Source organism: Sturnus vulgaris, chromosome 22 (assembly GCF_052056855.1).
Source record: "Sturnus vulgaris isolate bStuVul1 chromosome 22, bStuVul1.hap1, whole genome shotgun sequence".
NCBI classification, from domain to species: Eukaryota; Metazoa; Chordata; class Aves; order Passeriformes; family Sturnidae; genus Sturnus; species Sturnus vulgaris.
Window position 1 is genome coordinate 1662024 of NC_142264.1, and position 18472 is coordinate 1680495.

An 18472-nucleotide genomic window follows, 5' to 3' on the forward strand; every position below is an offset into this window, starting at 1 on the left:
CCGCTCGCTGCCTCCCGCGCCAGAGGGGTGGATTTTTCCATCCCGGCGTTTTCTGGGGCGTTTTGTGCTCGGCGGAGGGAGAGGGGGAAGAATTTCGATTTTTAATTACTACCATTAAAAAAATCAAATTTGCAATTCTTTGGGTGGCCTGATGGATTCCCTGATTGACAGCCGGAATTGACACTCTGGTACCTCTTATCTCGGGCATTTACGGCAATTTCTAATTGCAGGTAGTTTGGGGGGTTTTTCAGCGCCTTGGCTCGCATGGGAACCGAGCGATTACTTCAAGAGGCCCGGGTTAAGTGCAGGCAGGGGGAGAATTCAATCCACATTCAAATTGCTTCATTAAAGAGACGCAGCTTTTGTTGCAAAGGATTTAAATGGCCACTAGAAAGTTCTTATTTATTGTTTTGAGGCGGTTTATATAGGGTGCCCCGCGCTCGCCCGGCGCATGGAGCCGCAGCCTCCTTCTCCCGCTCTCTCCATCAAGGTGATGCCGCCGGAGCCGCTGCCCAAGGGGAGCTCCCGCTGTCTCGAGCCGCACTCCCGAGCCATGGTAAGTGGGGCCGGGGCTTGCGGGTTCCAGCCGGGACCCGCCGGGCCGGGAATGCGGGGCCGCGCTGGGCCGGGGCTGCCGGGAGCTGCGGGGACCCGCCGGGATCCGCTGGGCCGGGGGCTGTGGGGACGCGTCGGAGCGGGGATTGCGGGGTTCGGCCGGGGCTGTCAGGGGTTTGTGCGGACCCGCCGGGCCGGGGATACCAAGGACTGCGGGGACCCGGCGGGACGCTGCGCTTCGGTGCTGCGGGGAACGGCGGGGCCCCGGCTGACGGCCCCGCGGCGGCTCTGCCCGCAGTCGCAGCCCGACGGGGAGCCTCTGCCTGGAGCCCTGGAGAAGGAGGACGCCCGCTCAGCGCCCAGCACCCCTTCCACGCCGTCCGTCTGCTCCCCGCCATCCTCCTCCTCCTCCACGCCGTCGGCGGGCAAAAACGTCTGCTCCAGCTGCGGGCTGGAGATCCTCGACCGGTACCTGCTGAAGGTGAGCGGGGCGGAGGGCGGCGGGGGCGGCGGGGGGCGGCGGGTGGCCCCGGGTCTCAGCCCCTTCTCTGCCGCAGGTGAACAACCTCATCTGGCACGTCCGGTGCCTGGAGTGCTCCGTGTGCCGCACCTCGCTGCGCCAGCAGCACAGCTGCTACATCAAGAACAAGGAGATCTTCTGCAAGATGGACTACTTCAGGTAGGGACCGGGCCGGGGCTGCTCCGGGGGGCTCAGCCCTCGCCGGCTGCCGCGGGGTCGGGGCCGCTCCGGCGCTGCCGCGGGGAAGGTTTGGAAAACCCGCCGGGCTCCCTGGAGTAGCCGGGTGGGAGACGACCCTCGGGAAACGGGGAGAAAGGAAGGAAGGGAGTTTGGGGTGCAGCTGCACAACCGCGCAGAGGGATTCCTGCCCTCTGGCCGGGCTGTGCGGGCCGCCCCGAGCTCCTGATCCTCGCGGCTCGGCGGCGACAGCGCCCGGCTCGGGGGATGCGGCGTGGCGGGGATGGCCCCGCGGCGGGGAAACGGGGCTCGAACGGCCTCGTCCCGGCTCCGGCCGGAGGGGAAACTGGTGCTGCCAGCCTGCGGTGCCCAGCGGCTTTCGGGGAGCCCCTGCCAGCCCTGTGGGCCCGCAATGGCCGGAGCGGGAGCGCGTTACGGAACGGAAACGAACGAGCGGCAGCGGCTGAGGCCGGCCGGGGCTCGGCGGCGGCCCCGGGGCTCGCTCCGGACCCGCACACCGGGGGCAGCCTGTCCCGCAGGGAGGATGTTCTGGCTTCGACAGTCTTTCTGTTCTAAAGTTTAAACCACGAATTTTCACCCAATTTGACTCGCAAGAGGGGATTGAGTATTTTGAGTTCCTTGTCGGGGTTTAACTAAACATTGTAACCCCCTCTCTGACTTTCCCCATCCTACCAGGATGAGGGAATGTTGTTTGACCCGGGAGGAACGGGAATGGCGGGCAGGAAACGGGAATGACCCCGGTGGGGCGCGGGGGGCTCGGAGCATCCTCCCTCCGCGGCAGAGCTCGGGGCTGTCCCGACGACAGCGAGCAGGGGAGCTCGGGGGGCACCTCAGAGATTCCTCCGGTGTTTTTTATTCAAGGCTCTGCGATTACCCGATTTTCCGCAGTTCAGTCCCTGGCCCCGCCGGGCTCGGTGCGGGGCTCACGGAGGCGGGTGCGGGGCTCGGAGAACCGGGTCAGTCCCGAGGCTGCGGTGCTCTGCGTCCTGCCCTGTGGTGGTTTTTGTTGTTGTTATTACTATTATTATTATTGTTATTGTTATTATTGCTATTATTTTCAAACCGCAATTTTCGGTGATTTCAGCGAAATTTTCCCCACACAACGTAGAAAGGCAAAAGGGGGTCCGCGGTGCAGTTTTGGGGCACTTCGAGCGTTTTCATTCATTTATCATCATTCTGGTGCCGTTGATGTTTGATTTATTTTTGGTTTGTTTTTAAGAACGGATCTTCACAAAGGCAGTTTTAAATTAGCACCGGGATCTCTAAAAGACCTTCGAGCAAATATGGCAAATAACAGTGTTAAAATAAATCTATTTCGCGACCCGCCGTCCTAGAAGCCCCGACCCTCTCCCCGTTGGGAGCAGCCAGGCTCTGCCCGCCGGTACCGGCGGGGCCAAGGGAAATAAAACGAAAATCGCGGAAGCCGCCGCAGGACGCTCCCGGTTCCTGCGGCACCCGTTCGATGGACGCGGGGGCTCCCAGCCCGCGCTCCGCACTTGTCTTTTGCTAAAAAAGGTGGGGGTATGGAGAGATTTTTTTATTTTATTTTGGTGAATCTCTGAGCGGCAGCAGCGGCGGCAGCGACGGCAGCAGCGGCGCTCGGAGCGCGGCGGGTGCGGAGCTGCCTCGCTCCCCCCGGCCCCGCGGGGATCGCTGCGGCCCCCGGGCCAAGCCCGGGCCGGCCCCGGTGCGGTGCTCGGGGGTGGCGGGCGGGGGTCGCTCCCGCCGCCTCCCGCGGCAGAACCCGCCGGGCTGAGCCATCGCCGTCGGTGCCGGCGTGTGGCCGGAGCCCGTGTGCAGGGCTGGGATCCCTCCCGTTACCCCGGCACACTCCACTCGTTGTCCATTCTCTCGACCCCCTCCCGCACCCCACCCTGCCCTGGGAGCATCCTGGCTGGCATCTCGCTGACTCCAGCCAGTGGAACCTGGCGCGTGGCACGGGCTAAAACTGATCCTCGGGATGGATTTTGAAAATTTCATTTATTATTTGAGGTAGATTAAATGCTTGAGGTTTTTTTTAAAAGCAAGGCAGAAACCCCATCCTAACAAGTGTGGTCCTTGGAGCCAGAGCAGACGGAAGGGGCAGTGAGATGCTCTGCACGGGTCATACTGTCACTGTTGTTGCAGTGCTGATTCCTCTGACACCGAAGCTGTTGGGGGATGCTGAGGATGAAGGCTGTCAGGCACGGGGCTGTCATGTCACAGCCCCACTGCCCACGGGGAGTGTGGTTAGGCCTGCTGTGTCCAAGTGTCCCTTCTCTGTCCCAATGAGGGGCTGTGTAGGTGCTGGTTCTGCCACGACTCCGTAGCCTCGTGTGCATTTTTAAGCAAATGCTGCTGTTTCCTGTGTCTTGTCAAATAATTACATTTGGCATCTAAGGCTCCAGCGCTTCAAGGAGAACCAAATTAAAATTGGAGCTCATTGAGCAGAACACTGTGTTCCCAGGCCATGCAAGGGCTGCTCACAGCCAAGCTCCCACGGCTTTGATCGAGGCCCAGCATGATCCTTGTGTGATTCCTGTTGTGCCCTGCTGTGACCTCAGTGGGCAGGCATGTGACCTTGGGGTGGCTGTGGCTCAGGTGGTGTCACCCCTCGCTGTTATGTCCCTCTGGGATGATGCTCCTGCTCGGGCATCGCAGCGTGAGGACCCTCGCTGAGGCACCACTGCTGCTGTGCTGTGAGATGTGAGCTGCAGCTGCTGAGGGCTGTGTTAGAGGCTTCCTACAGAGTGCACCCAGGAGGGGACAGGAATGTCTGGAGCAGTGTGTGGCCCTGTGGCTGGGTGCCCCTTGCCTGTGCCCACAGGCAGGGATGGACAGGAGGGCTCAGGGAGCTGCAGCACCTGGGTATGAGCGGCACGGGAGAGACAGGATGCACCAGGGCATCCTCCCGCCTCTGCTCTTCCCACACCCCAGATGATGCAGCCACCCCTGGGGGAGGTGGGATGAGTCTTCCTGGGATGACTCTCTCTGGGATGAGTCTTTCCTGGTAACGTTGTTGTGAGTTTCCATCTCCCAGAGTTAATCTCTGGGGAGTGCATCTGTTCACCTGACCACAAACCAAGCGTGCAGGGTATGAGCCCATGGTTCTGGTAGCGTTCTGTGATGGTCCAGCTTGTGCCACAGTTCTGGGCTTGGACAAACCCTCTGGCTCAGTGTCTCTTGCTACAGTGTGTCCCCTGTCCTGTGCCAGGCAGGTGGCAGGAGTTCTGTGGAGCCCCTCTCCTTGTGCTCTACTGCCCCGAGCAGAAGGGGCTCTTTGGGCTCTCACTGCCCTGTGAGCTCAGTGAGTTAAATCCTGTGTTGTGTTTGAGCTGTTATTTGCAGCGGTGGTGGGTCAGGGCTGATTTCTTGCAGGCATTTCTCTCCCTGTTCCTGTGTCCCTGGCAGTGGTGGTGCCATGGTGGTGGTCCCTGCAGTGACAGTGGCCGTGACAGTCTCTGTTGGGTGACAGTGGGTGCTGGTGCCTGGCCCCAGCTCTGTGTCTGATCACTGCAGCGGTGCCGCAGACGGGAGCTGGCCGAGAGCCGCAGGCACAGCGTCAGTGCTGGCTGGTGCTGCAGGCTGTGCAGCCCCGTGCCCGTGGTGCTGCTGAGCCTCAGCCTCTCTCCGGCTTCTGCTCATGCCATGGCTCTGCAGGGACAGTGGCATCAGCCTCTGCCTGTGCTGCTTCCACGAGCCCCCGCGCCTTTCAGCAAACCCTGTCCGGCTCTCTGGGCACCGCTGCCAACCTGGGGGTCCTGCCTGATGTCTCCCCCAGATCCCAGCTGGTGTGTGATGGGGATGTGTGACCTTTTCTGTGTGGTGCCTGGTGCCTCAGTTTCCCCCTGCCCGTGCTGTGCTCCCCCCGTCTCCGCTGGGATTCGAGCGGGGAGTGGTGATCACCACGTGCCATTAGCTCCCTACGCCTGCCCCTCGCTTGATACTGTTCAGCAAGTACGACTGTTTACATAGCACATTGTTCAAAGTAATTCAATTTACAGGAATGATCTTTATTTCTAAATAAAAAATTAATACAGTTCTTTTGTTTGTGCGTTTATATAAACGAGCTGGCACAAAGTCAGTTTACAATGTTCCCATCTGAAGTAAATTAGTGAAGTCTCTTAGCTAAGTCTCTGTATAATTTCAGCACAGAAATGTCCTCTTTTTTTTCCTCTTCTTTGGTCAGCTATGGTCAGGCTGAAAAATTTAGACCCTTCTTTTCCTCCCAAATAGTTTAGCTATTAGTAATCCCAGCACAGGACGGTATTTCCACATCTTGCTGGGCCCACGGTGGGCAGCAGTTCCTCGGTGTGGGGTCGGGCACGGGCAGCACACTGGCCCCGGTGGCCTGGCCTGGGCTCTGTCTCTGCCTGTCCACAGAACCTGGGGCTGCTCTGGCCACTGAACCCAAGGGTTTGTGGTGTGGGGTCTCTCCTGTCGCTTGCTGTGGTCGTTCTTTGTCGGTGTTTTGTGCCTGCACTGAGAGATGCTGGAGCTGCTCAGGCAGGGCTGCCAGCGGCTCTGCTCCCCACTGGGGTGAGGGGCTGGCAGGAGCCCTGGGGAGCTTGAGGTGGCAGTGGCAGTGCTGGGGCTGTGTGAGGCAGTGCAGTGACTGTGTTTGAGCCAGTACCACCTCTGGGGTGGCAGAGGAGATGCTCCCTTCTCTCCTGATGCTCTCGCTGCTGCTTGTTGCATTTATTATTTTAAGCAGCTGTAATACTGAAATGCAGATATCAAACTAAGACCATGCCTGGCATCTCATGTCAGACGCTGACCTGGGGTTCAGGGCCATGGGGGCCACATCTGCTGCATCTTGACAGGATCCTGACAGAAATGGGGGTTTTCACACAATCACCTGGTGAAGGGATTCTGACTGTCTTGTTGCCTCTTCACTGTGCTGAGCTACCTTCAGCACAGCTCACTCCAGCGCAGTCATCATCCTCTCACAGTGAGGAGACCTCCTCCACGGGGGAAAAAGCAGATGTGTGCGCCTGTACGTGTGAGGAGAACACACATGGTTTGATTTATGGCAGCGGGAGAGAACCAGCTCTGACACAGTTTCCATCCGAGTGTCACACTGGCTGTTATCAAAATAAAAAACCCACGGGCTTGGGAGCTGATTCACGGCGCTGCGTCACCTCAGCCCCCGGGTTGCGCCTGGCGCCGCAGGGCTGCAATGAGTTACACCCCACTGCTGCCAGTGCCACGCAAAGGCAGCGCCGGGGCGGCTCCATTGCATCCCTGCGTGCATGGTGGGGTGGTCGGGGTGAGCAACGGGGTTGGCAGCAGTGCCTGCACCTCGGCATCGTGCTGCCTGTCTTCACCTGCCTACTATCACCTGCCTGCCCTCATCCTGCCTGTCTTCCCATACCTGCCCTCCCCTGCCTGCCCTCACCTGTCTCTTGTCCTCCGCAGCCGGTTCGGTACGAAGTGTGCTCGCTGTGGCAGGCAGATCTACGCCAGTGACTGGGTGCGGCGGGCGCGGGGCAATGCCTATCACCTGGCCTGCTTCGCCTGCTTCTCCTGCAAGAGGCAGCTCTCCACCGGCGAGGAGTTCGGCCTGGTGGAGGAAAAGGTGCTGTGCCGGATCCACTACGACACCATGATAGAGAACCTCAAGCGAGCGGCAGAGAACGGTACGGAGTGCCACGGTCACGGAACCGTGCGGGGTGTCACTGTCCTCCCACAGACCCTTAGCACAGGTTCTATTATTGCCAAAAAGGGGTGGCCCTGGGGGGGCTTGGGCACAAGGCTCTGGGCTGGCAGAGGGCTCATGGGGTGGCCAATGTGCTGGCAGCACCTGAGACTCGTGGCAGACCTGTCAGTGACCAGTGACAAGTCCTTGGTCCTGCACAGCCTACATTGTAGTGTGAGGAATTGGGATTTTGAGGCTGTGAGTCATGAATGTAGAAGGTGGGATTGATGATTCGACAAAACCTTCCCATCGTTTTCCACCTACCCTGCCCATCTGGGGCCGTGGCATTCCCAGCTGACAGCGCTGTGCCACAGCCAACCTCCACTGTCCCAGTGGAGCCAGTGACACCGAGGTCACACAGCACTGCAGCTCCTGTCCCTTCTCCATCCTCCTGCAGGCAGTGCCCAGAGAGATGCTCAGAGGAACAAATTTGTGGGGTTAGTCCAGAGTGGTGCTGGGCAGTGCCAGGGCCTGTCCTGTGGTGAAAAGTGCTTCAGCACACGGTGGGCACAGAGAGTGACACCCCGTGTCCCAGCCCATGCAGCATGTGGAAACCATTAACAACCTGAAAGGAAAAGAATATGTTTCTGTTTACTGCGTTTGAGTAAGAGGATGAAAACAGAGTGCCCAGTTGGGCTGGGAGGGTCCTGGCTCGGGCCGTGGCTCGCAGTGTGTTGGTCCATAAGGTCAGCTGCTGCGGGGGCGTGAGGGGGATGATGAGGAGCAAGGATGGAGGAAGAGAAGCCACGTGTCCTGGGGGAGTAGATTGGTGTGAGCACAGCAGGGTCTGGCAGCAGGGAGTCCTGCAGAGCTGTTGCCCCAGCTGAGGGCTGGGATTGTGGGTTTGCTGCTGCTGCTCAGAACAACCTCCTGGTGTGGGCTGAGCACCAGTGTTGGGCAGTGCTGGGGCACCTGGTGAACGTCAGGTGTCACTACCTGTATCCAAGGGGTTTTGAGAAGGGGGTGGGATCACTTTGGAGAGCTGTAGTTGCTGTGGAGTTGGAGGGCCACACTCCCTCCTCCAGTAATTACCCAGCAATTTCTTCTGCACATGAGGTTTTACATACAAGAAAAATAAACAGATGTTGCTGAAGTCAGAGTCCCATTCATCATCCGAAAAGAACAAGTCAAACTATATGAGAAAGTCCTTCAACTCAAGCCAAGACAATCACAGCCTGGTCCAGCTTGTGGAGCGATCCCCGGGCTGTGCCGGCGCATCCTGGGAGCGGGGCGAGCGCCAGCCCTGCTCAGCGGCCCTCCCCCTCCATCCCCCCTCGCCCTTCCCTCACTGCTGCTTCACCTACACTGCCAGGGGCAGCCGGACACGGCATGGGCTGCAGCAGGGTCCTGGTGAGGAACGAGGCTCCGGCCACCCTCTCTGGAGGCTGCACAGCAGCATGAGCACAGCAGGGCTCGCCCCGTCACTGTGCCGGGCAAGGGGGAGCTCAGTGTCCCCCTGAAGTGTCCCCCCTGCTGTGGCTGCTGCTCTGGGACCCAGGAGGAAGAGGAGGTGTGGGTGCTGGGACAATCTGGGGCTGGGGAAAGGAGCAAAGAGCCCACTGAAATGCTCTGAGCAAATGAAAGGACTGATGGAGGCAGCGCCCACGAGGGAAAACAGGGTCACAGGGAGCAGCAAGGAGCAGGAGTGATGGATGGTGGAGAGCCTGGCAGAGACAGGGGTCCTTCTGAGCCACTCCCTGGAGAATGTGGCCAAGTGGTGACCGCGAGTCAGGGCCAGAGGGACATCGGTGCTTGCCCTCACACACCACCTTGACCTTCTTCCTGCTGCTGTCTCACCCTGTGGCTTCCACCACTTGCTGCATTTTTCTTAATTCCACAGTAAACTCCTGGGGAATGTTTTTTTCTCCTTTCCTGTGTGTGGAGGGGCTCAGCAGCCCAGGGCATTTCCTGAGTGGCAGTGCTGGCTCCGCTCTTTCTGCTCCCACTGCAGCAAGGGATGCTCTGGATGCCCCAGGCTGTGATGCCACAGGTGTGGTGTCCCACAGACGAGCAGCTGCTGTACTTGGTGGGGATTTCTGACCTGTGGCTCATCGGGTTTTTCCCCTGTAGGCAACGGGATCACGCTGGAGGGGGCTGTGCCCTCGGAGCAGGACAGCCAGCCGAAGCCAGCCAAGAGAGCCCGCACCTCCTTCACCGCCGAGCAGCTGCAGGTGGGGCAGGAGGGCCAGGGGGGCTGGGGGGGCCGTGGCTCCCCAGCCTCATCCCGAGCCCCTCTCTCCCCTCTCCTCTCTGCACAGGTCATGCAGGCACAGTTTGCTCAGGACAACAACCCCGACGCACAAACGCTTCAGAAGCTGGCGGACATGACGGGGCTGAGCCGGAGAGTCATTCAGGTGAGGGCAGGGACGGGCAGGGGGTGGCCACCATCGGGCGAGCAGCCCCAAGCAGGGCAGGGAGGGGGCACCTGAAGGCTGGCACCAGACAGGGCTGGCAGTCTGTGACCCCTCAGCCCCGGACCTGCAGCATCCAGCAGCTCCGTGCTGCCTCCCCTGCGTGGCGGCTCCTCTGCTCCTGCAGCGATGCCAGCACCGTTTTTTCCTTGTCTCATTCGTGGGTTTTCTGTTTGTTTTTTCCCCCTCTTATGATGCAATGAATCAAAACCCCAACAGCCCCAGCCATTGGCAATAAATCACTGGGTGGGAAAGCTGCCCTTAGCACAAGTCCTGGAGGGCTGTGCTGTGTCCCGGGCGCTGACAGCGAGTGTGGGAGCTTCCCCGGCAGCCGGCCCTGCCACCAGCAGGCAAAGCTCCCCAGCGTCGGGAAGCATTGGGATTGAGAAGTTTAAAGAAGAAGGGGTTTTGCAGCCCCAGGGGACACAGTGTCAGGGGAGTCCCCATGCCTGATCTGGGAGGGGAGGGTGAGTGGTGCCATAGGAACTGAGAAATGTCCCCTCTGCAACTCCCAGCTCACAGACAGCCCAGCTTTGCCTCTTGGTGACATTTGTACTCATCACTTTAACGTTCTGCTCACATACTTTCTGCATACAATAAAAACACGAGTGATTAAAATAAATCTGGAGCTTTCATCCAAGATTGTTTTGCCAATGACACATTTAAATTTTGTGTGTGAAAATCTGGCTTGAGCCTCTGTTATTGAGATTCTTCATTTAGCTGAAGATCAGGCAGGCTGCACACTGGGTGATTTTTTATGTAGATATTTTTTAAAGACGCTTTGAACAGGAAACAATTTGTCAAATACTTATGACTGTTTCCTTCTCTGTGGTCCAGTGTGCTCTGCCTTGGAGAGTTGATCTTCACTCAGTCTTGGAGAAGGTTTTTACTCCCAGCTATCTTTCAAAAATTAAAGCATAAGAAACAGATCACCTCTTTAGCATAAAAAAACCCCTTCTATACATGTTTTAACTCTAGGATATAATTCCCTAACTACTCCTTTAATTAGAAGCAGTGGGATATGATCAGAGATCTCATACCTGATGCTCACATACATGGCTGTATCCCACCACAGTACCCTGCTTTCTCAGCTTTAATGTTCTACTGATGGGGTTTTTAATATGATAAATATGATATTTATTTTATTTTATTTTTGAATATGATAAACCACAAGTGATCAAAACAATATTGTTTTCATTATTCTTAAAGTCACAACTTATCCTAGTTTAAGCTTCTACTCGTTTTTGTCTCCTCTTGCTTCCCTCTTTGCCAATACTCAGTTGTCCCAACTGATCTCAGCTGTGCTCTTAGGCTGGGTGGGCTGGGATTGCTGATTAAATAAGACCTTGAAAGGAACTCCCATCATTTGCAGGGACAAAGCTTTGTGTACGCAGCTTCACTCTTGCTCTGGTGAGTGTAAATCAAACCTGTGGAAGCTGGTGAGGTGCAGAGTTCTCTATTTCATTCTTTTTGTAAACTCCTCGAAGAAACGCCCATCCAAGGACCCTGGCGAATACCACATTTGAACCCAATTGTCTCTCAGCTGTCACAGCGTTCTCTGCTTTCGTTTCAGGTTTGGTTTCAAAACTGCAGAGCCCGCCATAAAAAACACACCCCGCAGCACACGGTGCCGCCCTCGGGAGCGCCCCCGTCCCGCATCCCCTCCTCGCTGTCCGAGGACATTCACTACTCGCCCTTCAGCAGCCCGGAGCGGGCCCGCATGGTGACGCTGCACGGATACATCGAAAGTAAGAGGCTGGGGAAGGGCTGGGACAGGGCTGGGACAGCCTCGGGATAGCCCCGGGACAGGCGGGGATGGTGCCCGTGCTGCTGCTCCTCCTCGTGTCTGATAAACTTTGCCCTTGGGATTAACTCGTGCCCAGGAAAGTCAGTGCCTGGGTTTTACCTGGCTGGTCCTTGGCTCTCCTGTGCTCTCTGTGTCATGGAGAAGAGGTGTGAGTGTGCCCTGTGGGGCTCGGTGGTCGGTGATCAGTGGTCTCCTTCCTGCTCAGGACAGCAGAGTTGCTTTTTCTGGCAGTTCCCAGTGCCAGTGAATGATCTGTGAGTGGCGGGCAGCTTTGGTCATGCCTGGACAGAGGTTTTGGCTCTGTGGCTCTTGTGAGGCTCTTCCCCCTGTGCCCAGGAGCTGCTGGGCACCTCCTGCTCCCTCGTGTCCCGGTGGAAACCCGGGATGCAGGATGTAGGATGCGGTGTTGTTTGTAGTACCTGGACGGAGCTACATCCCGTAGCTGGATGGAGGGCGTGTGTTGTTTGCAGTAACAGAGGCTGAAGCCTCTTCTCATCCACAGGTCAGGTACAGTGTGGACAAGTGCACTGTAGACTTCCCTACACTGCTCCACCAGTGCACCTCAAAGCAGACATGGAAGGACCACTATCTAATAGGGGTGAGAAGGTAAATGTTAGTCCCTGCTCCAGGCTCTGGGGTCAACCCTCTGCTGTAGCAAAGATTTGTGTGTAACATCATTGCCACCCTGTCCTGTCAGCATCACTGCTTCTCCATGACTCTGGCACCCACCCATGTGTCTTCTCGTAGTTTTGGGGGCCCTAAGGTTGATGTACCCACTGTTGGTCAAAATGGCATCATTGTGTTTTTCACTGGACACCCCTCGCTGTTGTGATGTGCTGGGGCTCTGTGCCTGCATCCACTGAGAGCTCTCACACTCTCCTGCCTCGATCCTCCCTGGTTTCCCCTTCCCTGAGCTCTGTCCTGCTCCGTTCCTCAGGCACGTGTGGTCAGTGTGAACAGAAACTGGCTGTTAACAACGGAGCACAGGGGACCCCCAGTATGTGCTGACTTCCCAGTTTTCCACGAGTTAACAAAAAAAAGATTAATTTCTTGCAGATTGCAATATTGCTTAAAAATAATAACAACTGGCTGTTACAATATCTGAAGTAGGAATGTTATTTCACAATGTCTGGCCGGGAGACAATAGTGCATGTTGATATTTTTCTGCTCAGCTCTTACAGTATCTGTTCTAACACACAGCTAATTGGGGGCAAGACTTCTAAACATGCTTAGGTTTGAAAATTTTATTTAGGACCCTAGTTTCACTGACTTCCTTTTGAGGGAACACTGAGCCTTTGGCAACTCGGACTGGTTTTAGCTTTTGTCTTTGCTATTAGAACTTCTCAGCACCTCTCTTTTCAGATCTCTTTCTTCTCAGTGTGGCAGCAGGAGCTTATTGAGCTTTGTTTCAATGGGCAGAAGCAGGGGCACAGCAAAGATACTTTTTCAGTCTAAATTATACCATTTTGTCCTATCTGCCCAGCAAGCTGCAGAGTTTTCAGAAAATATTATACGGTCTTGGTGCTGTTGTTAGAGAGGCTTCACTGCAGCAAGCAGCTCCTGATTTAAATGCAATTACTGGCTCACAGCTGTTGCAGAACAGGGTTCTCAGGACACGGAGCTGCCCCCCAACCAGCTCCTTTTCTAAACAATCACTTGCGTGTTAAATTCCTGAAAACTGAAGTAGCTTTTTTTCCCTCACATCCACAAATTTTTAAAAGCAGAGATAGCTGAGATCCTGGGAAAACACATTTAAACGCTGAGTGTGTGTTTCCCTCTGCATGTGGGACACCCTCCACCCTCCTCTCAGTGCAGTGGTGCCCAGTGCAGTGGCTGGTGAGAACTGAGCTGTGGCCTGAAGGCAGGGAAGGGGCTGGAGCTGCAGAGCACCGAGGTGCAGTGTTTGAGGGGAGCCTGTGCTGATCAGTGAGTGAGGAGGACAATCAGGACCATTGGTTGTGGTCTTTGATTTTCTTGGTAGCTGCTGTATCACGGAACAGATGAATGGACTGCTGGTTTTGGGGTGCAGCCAGGCTTTGTTTGGTTCCACAGCTGAAGGTGTGGTGCAACTCTGCCACAGTCCCACCACCTCCCACCTGGGCTCCTCACTGGCAGCTCCTGGGCACAGAGTGCTTCCAAAGAGAGTTTTCCTGCAAGGAAGTGGCAGAGCCCCTGTCTGCCCTGCTGCTCCCTGCAGGCACATCACCATGGCGAGGGCTCTGTCTGTGGCTGACGCTCCCGTTTTCCCCCCAGGTCATCCTCTTTCAGTACTGACTGCTCGGACTCTTCCTCAGCTGCCCATGGCCCTACCAGCAGCACTGCCCCTCAGCCGCTGACACAGCGCCCAGCCCTCGGCAGCGGCCACTGGCCCGGGGAGAAGCCCAGCCCCGGCACTCTCAGCTCCTTCCATTGACCAGCACCTCGCGCCCGCTCCGATTTCTCCAGCGACACTCTGTGTATGTGTGTGTTGAGTGCACAGTTACATTTTACACTTGTTTCTTGTGGACTTGTACAATGACCGTGAGTCTCTCCAAGGCAGTGCCAGGCACAGAACTGGTGACTCTACTGCAAGTCTTGCTCCCAAACCCATGGGAATATGAACAACCCAGAACATGCTGAGTCTCAGGGGGGTCGATGATCACCTCTGAACATAAAGGAAGGAGGAATTTCTGTGGTTTGGCCTGATTCCCTTTTTGCACCAGTGAAGCAGTTCCTGGACATCCCTCCTTCTTTCCACTCTCGTGTGAAATCTGAAATTGGCTTTTTGGCTCAGCAACTCGATATATAGACAGACCTTCCTGAGCCAAACTCGCAGGTAGCTGAGACTCCACTGAGTGGAAAACATGATGCCAGCTGGAAATAGGCAGTTTTTCTTCCTCCTCAAAGTGCTTTAGAATCACATGTCCTTTGATCACTCAAAGGTAAGTAAATCTTAGTGTTTTTCCCCCCGTTTTATAGGAGGGGAAGCAGAGATATCCTAAACTGAGAGGAACCACGAGGGTTGGTGGCAGAGCCAGGTTTAGCACCCTGAAGTTTTTGATTGCTGACTTGTTCTTAGAACACTGAATATCTCTCTCCTCTCACAGCCATCTGCCAAATCTTTTTTTTTTTTTTTAAAGTTTTTTACTCTCGTTCTTTATTAACAAGCTACTTTATTTCCTTGGAGTCATATTGGATCACGAATGGGTGATTTCAGAATGTACCTACAGAAAACTCTCAGACAATCCATACTCTGGGACTGGGAAACGCTCAATGGAAGGTGGCCAAAAAGGTGTAGAAATGTTCTGCCCTGCTGTGGACTCAAGTTCAGTCAGTGGAAAGAGTTGGGTAGAAACTGGAGACCAGTTAAAAAGGTGAAAGCCACAGTAAGGCCAGCAGGAAGCTTCGCTAGCCAAGTGGACAGCAAGGGGATGGCACCTTCCTTTGTCTGGCAGCATCACTGATCCCCTCTGCCCTCCTGTTCTCCCTTGCTGGGGTACAGCTGTCCATCCTGCCAGGCCCTGGGATGAGGGGGCACCCCAGGAGAACAGCAACAGCAAAGGAAGTGCTCAGCAGTCTGGCCCCAAGTCAGGAAAAGGACTCCAAAATGATCCTTCATTGATGGTAATAACGAAAAGTAAACCAGTGACCTCTGCCAGCCCTTCTCAGTTTGCACGGAGCCAAGAGCAGGTCTGTAACAAAACCTCTCTCCACACAAGCACATGGGTCTGTCCTGCTGTGAAGTGTCTGTGAGGCTGCTCTTCCAAGAATGTGAAAGCCTACCCTGAGCCACAGCTAGTGAGGGATATGACTGAAGCGTGCCCGAGGAGCAGGAGATGGGAATCCATCTGTTACATAACTTGTTTTTAATTGGAACTGTAGATCCACGTGTTTTCCTCTCTGGGACATCCTGGATCAATCCGTGGCATGGCCTGGGTGGGCAACCACCCCACACCTGTGACCAGCCCATATTGCACACGTGGGGAGCCTTCTCCTGCCCGTGTCCCTGAACTCCGTGTGACACCAGCAGCCAGGCACGTGGCTCCAGCTGAAGCACGAGGAACGCTCCAGGAGTGGTGTGGGGACATGGGGACATCTGCTGAGGTGGCCACCGAGATCTCTTGGTTTGAGAAGTAACTGAGTACAAGCACACATTGATATTGGTTGGAACAAACCCACACATGCACACTCTTGTGTGTGCACATGTATTAAAAGGGTGATGGTACTACCTCGGACAGTTGGGCCAGTATCTGTTAAATTGCAGCCAGCAGCTCTATTCCCAATTCAAGGTAACCTTTGAAAGGAGAGAGGGGATTTAAGTCCACAAAAATATTATTGTCACCTCCTGATGTGTGAGTGACCATTTCCAGAGTGTGAGCAGTGACAAGGCCCTCCTGCATGCCTGACCTGACTGGAACCAGCTCTGCAGAGGTGACCCTTGGGGAGGGGACAGTCACCAGTTGCTCCAGGTGCACCGGGTGCAGTTGTTTTTGAGGATGAGCAATGAGGGAAGGATGAGTGCTCCCTTGGCTGGCTGTTGGTGAGTGTTTGTCATCACAGGTTGAGGTGGTTGCTGTGTCCATGTGCCAGCCTTGAGATGCTCGTGGGGGCTGGGGGGGTCACCGGGGCCTGACTTTGTTCTCCATTTGTGCTTGCACATCCTAATGACCATTTAGTTGTGGAATTAGTGCCATAAAGGAATGGGTAGTTATTCCATTTGACACTGAAGGAGAGACTTCAGCCTGTAACTTGCCCTGACATCCCAGTGTCTGAGACTGCCACAACTGTTCTGTGGAGGGAGAAAAGGGTTTGATGCGTTTCTCCCTTCTGTCTTGGCAATGCAGTGAAAGGAAAACTATGAAATATGTATCTGCTAAATACCAACTTGATCAGAAAAAAACCCCACTTTGTGAAACGTCCTGGGTATCCAAGGGTTTGTACCCGACACCACGGCAGGGCTGGAGTGCGAGGCAGGGGCTGAGGGAATGTAGGTGCTCCTCTCCAGGGACCTGGGCTCACCACAGACTGTGCTCGGGGCACTTCCCCCCATAAGTAGCCAGGAGCAGCTTTGCTAATTCAGAAATCAGGCTCTGTTTATATTAAGCCCAAATTGTTTGCAAAAACTGGAAGCAATTCAGCTTGTGCAGTTTTAGAGCTAATTATGTGTATGGAAAATACTCAACTGTACCAAGAATGTAAGAAATCTTCTAATTTATTCAATACATTGTTTCACAACATATTTCACACTGACTGTTGCCACTGAACCAAACCTTATCTCAGGTCATTTGCATTCATCTCCTGTTTGTGGATTAAAAAAAAAAAATTAAAGTCATTCTCATTTTCTTAGTTTATTCAGTAATTGCCAGATGGGTTCTGGTGCAGCAATGCAGACTCCACGCACTAAACTTTTCCAGTTGCTATTTACAAACCCTTTTGCAGACAGAATCCACTGAAGACAGCCAGTGAAAGGCTCTTCACTCCAGTTTAATAAGGTGACTAACAGAGCTCGGCTCTGGAAGTGGGATGGTTTCAGGTTTTATCACCAGTGATTTTTTTTTTTTTTTTCTGGCTCATGCTGGTTAACCCAATGCCCGAGCTAAAGGTGCTTACAGAACTCACTCGTTGGGGCAGGGAGTGGGAACCAATCCTGCACTTCTATCAGTGATTTATCTGTAGGATGCCAACTAAACACCAATTTTATTTCATCTGCCAATCATTTTGTTGTAGCATGTTGCAATTCTGCATGTCTTGGCTACAATGGTTAAAAAAATTTTTCTCTGAATGAGTGGACAGTCAAGACTAATATTTATTTTAAAAAAGTAAAACAAAATTGTAAGCACTTTTTGTAAAACCAATGTCTGTTTTGTTACATACTTTTAATGTTGTGCTTTGTAAATGTCTTATTTGTGTAATAAATAAAGTTAATGCAAGTAGAAGTGCTGGCACTTACATCCAGAAAATGATGTAATTCCATTTTATTTTATTTTTAAATACTTTCTGGCTTACTAATCAAGCAGCAACCCACCCAGTTTTCCTCTTTTATTATTTTGTTAAACTCTGGCTTCAGGAGAGTTCAACAAACGTTCGTAGTAAATGGATATAATTTCCTAGTTAGCAAACCCGTCATTAAAGAATACCTCTGGTGTACATTATTACAATGATCAATCAATATCAAAGTACTGAGCAAAAAGAGAGGAAAGGAATTCACCAGGACAGCTAACTAAAATCTGGGAAAATAATGTTGATTAAGATGGATTTGAATGACTTCAACACCGAATCTGAGGCACTCTTTTTAACAAATTGTTTTCAGGCTTAATAATGTTTATACATACTACACTGCACACCTCTCAGGAATATTATTGTGAGTACAGTCGGCTTTTTTGCCGTGGCTTTTGCTCAGCATGACTGATTAAATGATTATTTCCATTTTTCTTTGAGCTGACAAAGATGACAGAAAGATTATATTCCTGTCGAGGGAAAGGGTGAGACAAATCCACGAGGACAAATTGCATTTATTGTGAATCAGATTACCTGCTTTGCCGGGATATTGTCTAGGAAAAGCTGTTTTATGGTTTCGGTTTGTGCTCCGTTGTTATGTCCCAGGCTTTCCGGCAGGTCCGAAGGATCCATTCATGCTCATCATTGTCTGAAAGGGAGAGAAAGAAAATGTTAAATATCCCCGTGGCAGATCTGCTCTTTGCATCCCCGGGGTCCAGATCAAACAAGCCATTTTCAATTTCAAAAATAAATCCATTTTTTAGCCATTGGTATCTCTTAGAACACTTCTTTTTTTTTTTTTTTTGCTTGTTTAAAAAATCCTGTGCTGTTGTGTGGGAATTTGTCAAGGCAGGAGATACTGGGTGTGTGGCAAGGACTGAATATTCATCTGTTTGATAAGCTTAGCTTGGGTGAACTATGAGATTTACATGTATAGATTTTATATTTTGCCTTTTTGGCCAAAATATGCAGGAGAAATGTTGAAACTATTAGAAATTAAGATAGGCATTTTTAAAATATTCTGGCTATGTTGCTTGTTGGTTTATAAAAGGTGAAGGTAAAGAAAAATTTACAGTAAAATCCTAGGTTCTTGTCTTGCAGCTTTTCTTTCCATGCTGTTTTTGATATGTATGTTGTGGCAGGTATTGATAAACTGATGTAGTGGCTGAGAGATATTTTAGACCAACTCCTGTGTCCCTTGTTAGTATTCATGTCTGTCGTATTTATTCTGAGAGCATAATGACAGTGTGGAAAGAAAATAAAAGCAAAGACAATATAGGAAAAAACAACTGACCAGTAAAGTTTGAATAGTAATTTTCTGCATGATT

The 18472-nt window shown here is 53.4% G+C and overlaps 2 protein-coding genes across 4 annotated transcripts in view; one reads left to right on the forward strand and one right to left on the reverse strand.

Annotated features, from left to right (window-relative positions):
• LHX6 (LIM homeobox 6) lies at positions 1-17083 on the forward strand. Of its 3 annotated transcripts, XR_015808084.1 has the most exons (10): positions 1-556; positions 854-1036; positions 1113-1234; positions 6671-6891; positions 9021-9121; positions 9209-9304; positions 10935-11109; positions 11671-11774; positions 13422-14089; positions 14316-17083. XR_015808084.1 is itself a non-coding variant. In XM_088177588.1 (9 exons), the coding sequence occupies exons 1-9, from the start codon at positions 452-454 to the stop codon at positions 13440-13442; spliced, it is 1128 nt and encodes a 375-aa protein (XP_088033714.1). In that variant the 5' UTR covers positions 1-451; the 3' UTR covers positions 13443-17083. The 3 variants fall into 3 exon arrangements, 2 of the variants coding, with proteins under 2 accessions (XP_088033714.1, XP_088033715.1); XM_088177588.1 differs by having other exon boundaries at positions 13422-17083; XM_088177589.1 differs by having other exon boundaries at positions 395-556; positions 11671-11766; positions 13422-17083.
• Positions 16344-18472, reverse strand: part of MORN5 (MORN repeat containing 5) — a 14615-nt gene continuing 12486 nt past the window's right edge. Inside the window, exon 5 of the mRNA XM_014879977.2 lies at positions 16344-17793. Within this exon, the coding sequence (XP_014735463.2) occupies positions 17714-17793 (80 nt within the window). The 3' untranslated portion in view covers positions 16344-17713. The remainder of the gene's footprint in view (positions 17794-18472) is intronic.

Excerpts from the sequence above, each read along its gene's own strand:
- LHX6 (XM_088177589.1), top strand. The coding sequence starts at position 452 with ATGGAGCCGCAGCCTCCTTCTCCCGCTCTCTCCATCAAGGTGATGCCG. Across the intron at positions 1,235-6,670 it reads TGCAAGATGGACTACTTCAG|CCGGTTCGGTACGAAGTGTG; the intron begins GTAGGGACCGGG and ends TGTCCTCCGCAG. Across the intron at positions 6,892-9,020 it reads CAAGCGAGCGGCAGAGAACG|GCAACGGGATCACGCTGGAG; the intron begins GTACGGAGTGCC and ends TTTCCCCTGTAG.